This window comes from Homarus americanus, unplaced genomic scaffold (assembly GCF_018991925.1).
Source record: "Homarus americanus isolate GMGI-L3 unplaced genomic scaffold, GMGI_Hamer_2.0 scaffold51216, whole genome shotgun sequence".
Lineage (NCBI taxonomy): Eukaryota > Metazoa > Arthropoda > Malacostraca > Decapoda > Nephropidae > Homarus > Homarus americanus.
The window spans coordinates 35,043-40,000 of NW_024721271.1; the positions used below are offsets into that span (position 1 = coordinate 35,043).

The 4,958-nt window shown below is 47.8% G+C and overlaps 1 protein-coding gene across 1 annotated transcript in view; it reads right to left on the minus strand.

Moving 5' to 3' along the window:
* Positions 1-526: 526 nt before the first annotated feature.
* Positions 527-4,958, minus strand: part of LOC121861665 (homeobox protein Nkx-2.1-like) — a 37,050-nt gene continuing 32,618 nt past the window's right edge. Inside the window, exons 3-6 of the mRNA XM_042359560.1 lie at positions 4,523-4,618; positions 1,862-1,951; positions 1,433-1,643; positions 527-1,066 (exon numbers count right to left, since the gene is read on the minus strand). Of these exons, the coding sequence (XP_042215494.1) occupies positions 828-1,066; positions 1,433-1,643; positions 1,862-1,951; positions 4,523-4,618 (636 nt within the window). The 3' untranslated portion in view covers positions 527-827. The remainder of the gene's footprint in view (positions 1,067-1,432; positions 1,644-1,861; positions 1,952-4,522; positions 4,619-4,958) is intronic.

Genomic DNA, 4,958 nt, shown 5'->3' on the forward strand with positions numbered 1-4,958 from the left:
ACAGGCGTGGTTGGGGGATGATGCTGGTTATGGTGTAAGTAGTGGCTTAATGGAGGAAGTACCTGTGTTTCGCTGTGTCTGAGGGTAGGGTAAGTGTCTGTAACCTTTATTGTGTAGTTACAGGAGGGAGGAGGGAGGGAGGGAGGGGTGAAAAAGGGATGGAAGGATGATGGCGGTTGTGGTGAAAATTGTCATACTAGTTTAGGGGGTTACCTAGTGGTGGGTGGTTGATGGCCAGGATGGTGGTGGTGGTTGATGGCCAGGATGGTGGTGGTGGTTGATGGCCAGGATGGTGGTGGTGGTTTGATGGCCAGGATGGTGGTGGTGGTTGATGGCCAGGATGGTGGTGGTGGTTGATGGCCAGGATGGTGGTGGTGGTTGCAGGATGGTGGTGGTGGTTGATGGCCAGGATGGTGGTGGTGGTTGATGGCCAGGATGGTGGTGGTGGTTGATGGCCAGGATGGTGGTGGTGGTTGATGGCCAGGATGGTGGTGGTGGTTGTTGATGGCCAGGATGGTGGTGGTTGATGGATGGTGGTGATGACCATCCTGGTGGTGGTGGTTGATGGCCAGGATGGTGGTGGTGACGGGTGCAGGAAGAGATGTGAGGAAGATACAGCAGTAGTTATACTGTAACCAGCAGGTACTATAGTGTCATCTGAAGTATTGGTAGCAATGAGGGCGAGGTACTGGCTGATACTGGTGGTAGTGAGGTACTAGGACAGTACTGGGGTATTACTAAGGCAGTACTGGGGTAGTACTATGACAGTACTATGACAATACTTAGGTAGTACTAGGACAGTACTAGGGGAGCCGACAGTATCAGCTTCACCAGGTACGTCCCTGTAGCGGGAAGTAACACATATTGGGAGGGTTGTGGGGAGTGGCGGGTGGGGTGACCATGTGGTGTGTGGGCGGCGTCATGCGGGCGTAGTCTCCGCTGATGCTGGAGACGGGCGGCAGGCAGCCAGCCGCGGCCGAGGACGACACCCCGCCCACCACAGGCTCCGTCATCATGGGCGAGGAGCACCCACCGCCCCCACCCAGCCCGCTGATGACGTGTGACCCTGAAACACAAGAAGGACGCACGTTAAGACACCTGCACTAAGAAGGAAACAAAACAAAACCACCAACACTTACTACACAACATAACCTACACAAACAGGATACAAATAACAGATAAACACATTCATCACTCATTCACTTCTATCAGCTGCACGTTTTAACTCGGTCACTGGTATCAGTTGTCAGTATTGCAGCTGATGTCACAACACAGCAGGTGTTCTGTAGCAGCGATCACACAGCTGCCACCCGACACTTGCAGCGGCGTCTTATGTTTGGACCAACAACAGGAGATACTGCTATGACCGTGTGCCCTCCCCTAACACACACACACAGTCATGAGGGCCAAGTCTCGGTCTCTCGTAGCTTACCTGAGAGGTGCACGGAGCCGGAGTAGGAGGTGGGCGTGTGGTGTGGGTCCTGGTGCTGCTGCGTGGGCCCATGGTGCACGGACGGGTGGGAGGTGAGGGGCGTGGAGGTGGGCGTGGAATGCGTAGGGGGGTCGGAGTCGTCACCACTAGGGCAAGGCTTCCCGTCCTTCACCAAGACGGGCACAGCAACCCTCCTGGGCGACCCTACCGACTGTACCCATCACCACCACCAGGTACACACGTTAGTACAGGTAATGATAACTTAGTCATAGTAAATAAACTCACAAAATGGATGACTTAACGATTGAATTTATATGAAACTAAATATATATGAGGTAGTAGGTAGCTATATTTATCAGTGGTGGTAGTTAGAACACAGGAAGGTAGTTAGGACACAGGAGGGTAGTTAGAGAGTAGTTAAGACCTTACCTGGTTGGAAGAAGGGGTTTGGTCTGACATGGCCTTCTCCTTGGCCGCTCGCTTCATCTTGTACCTGTGATTCTGGAACCATATTTTCACCTGTAGGAGGAACAGGTGAGAGACACGTGTTAATTAGTGTGGCAGAATATTGTGCGTGCTAAAGATATCCTGTTATTGAGACAAGTTCTTCAAGGTTACTACAGTGTTATGCAAACTTGAAATGAATAGCACCCATTACTAACCTAACCTAACCTAACCTAACCTAACCAAACCAAACCTAACCTAACGACACCAACCATCCCTCTATACACAAAAGATCACTGGCTGTCTGGTGTTGCCCCACCCCACCCCACCCTGACCCCTCCCCGACCTGACCCCACCCCACCCCACCCCACCCCACCCCAGACCCCACCCCAGGCAGGTATACCGTCCAATTACATATTCCCGTGAAACTTTTCGATTTTTATTGACAAAATCCGACAGCGAGTGATATATAATGGGCGCCAGATCCTGTACCGTATACATTTTAGTTACGTAGGTGTGTGTGTGTGTGTGCTATATTATTCAAAAACAAGAGCGGGACAAAAAATCGAAAAGGTATAATTGGATGTGTGGAATTTTGTGTTGTTCATCCATATTTCCAGTTTATAATTTATTTTTAATATTTGATTTAGATAATTGTGGTGTGTGTGTGTGTGTGACCAACCTGTGCAAAATGGTGTCGACTACATTATTTTTTTTGCAAATTTTGACACAAGATTAGATCCTTCAACACTGTCTACACACACACACACACACACACACACACACACACACACACACACACACACACACACACACACACACACACACACACACACACACACACACACACACACACACACACACACACACACACACACACACACACACACACACACACACACACACACACACACACACACACACACACACACACACACACACACACACACAGACACACACACACACACACACACACACACACACACACACACACACACACACACACACACACACACACACACACACACACACACACACACACACACACACACACACACACACACACAGACAGACACACACACACACACACACACACACACACACACACACACACACACACACACACACACACACACACACACACAGACACACACACACACACACACACACACACACACACACACACACACACACACACAGACAGACACACACACACACACACACACACACAGACACACACACACACACACACACACACACACACACACACACACACACACACACACACACACACACACACACACACACACACACACACACACACACAGACACACACACACACACACACACACACAGACACACACACACACACACACACACACACACACACACACACACACACACACACACACACACACACACACACACACACACACACACACACACACACACACACACACACACACACACACACAGACAGACACACACACACACACACACACACACACAGACAGACACACACACACACACACACACACACACACACACACACACACACACACACACACACACACACACACACACACACACACACACACACACACACACACACACACACACACACACACACACACACACACACAGACAGACACACACACACACACACACACACACACAGACACACACACACACACACACACACACACACACACACACACACACACACACACACACACACACACACACACACACACACACACACACACACACACACACACACACACACACACACACACACACACACACAGACACACACACACACACACACACACACACAGACAGACACACACACACACACACACACACACACACACACACACACACACACACACACACACACACACACACACACACACACACACACACACACACACACAGACACACACACACACACAGGAGTAAAGGCCACATACTTGATCAGGCTTGGTGTTCAGTCAGCCGAGACATGATGAGCGGGTAGGAGGAGGAGGAGGAGGAGGGGGGGAAGAGGAGAGGGAAGGAGGGAGATGTGAGGTAAGAGGGAGGGGGAAGAATGCAGGAGGAGGATCTAAGTTAGGAGAGGAGAGAGAGAGAGGTGGGAGATAAGAGGCGTGATAATAACTGGGCAGAAGGAGAGAGAGGGGAGAAGATAATTGTTAATAAAGAAGGTTGTGCGTGTTACCCTCCGTCACTTATTGCTCTCTCTGTCTCTCTGTTTCTCTTACTTTTACTGTCTGTCTGTCTTCTTTCTTCTCTACTCTGTCTCCCTTTCTTTCTCTCTCTCTCTCTCTCTCTCTCTCTCTACAATTACCACAGGTTGAAAATATCATTAGCATTACCTTCACAAAATGCGCATTAATTAAACCCCTTATTTTTATCTGGTTGTGCCCCAGCGGTAATTGTTTATAATTTAGTGCACTTTGTCCTTGCAATTAAATGAGCCAAGTTTAGACATTTTCAGACCAGTTTTTATTTCGTCTCAATAAGCCATAAATTTTGTTTTGGTTTTTGATGTTAATAAAGCTAATTGTAAAGGTGGGAATAGGTGTGTGGTGGGTGTGGGTGTGGGTGGGGGTGTGGGGGGGTGTGTATGGGTGTATGACTGACCTGTGTGGGCGTGAGGTGGATGAGGGCGGCCAGTTGCTCAATCTCTGGAGCGCTTAGGTACTTCTGTTGTTTGAACCTTCTCTCCAGTTCATATACCTGAGGTTATGATAATACATGGGGGTTATGATGATGATAATGACGATGACGATGATAATGACGATGACGATGATAATGACGATGACGATGATAATGACGATGACGACGATAATAATGGCAATACTGTTGATGATCATACTAGCAGTTATAATAATAATAATAATAATAATAATAATAATAATAATAATAATAATAATAACTAAAGAATATTAATGATAATATTGTCATAGCAGATATTAATAACATGGTAATAATATTGGTTTTGAGATTACGGCTGCTACTACTACTAATAATAATGATGATGATGAAGATAATAATAATGATAATAATAATGACCAGC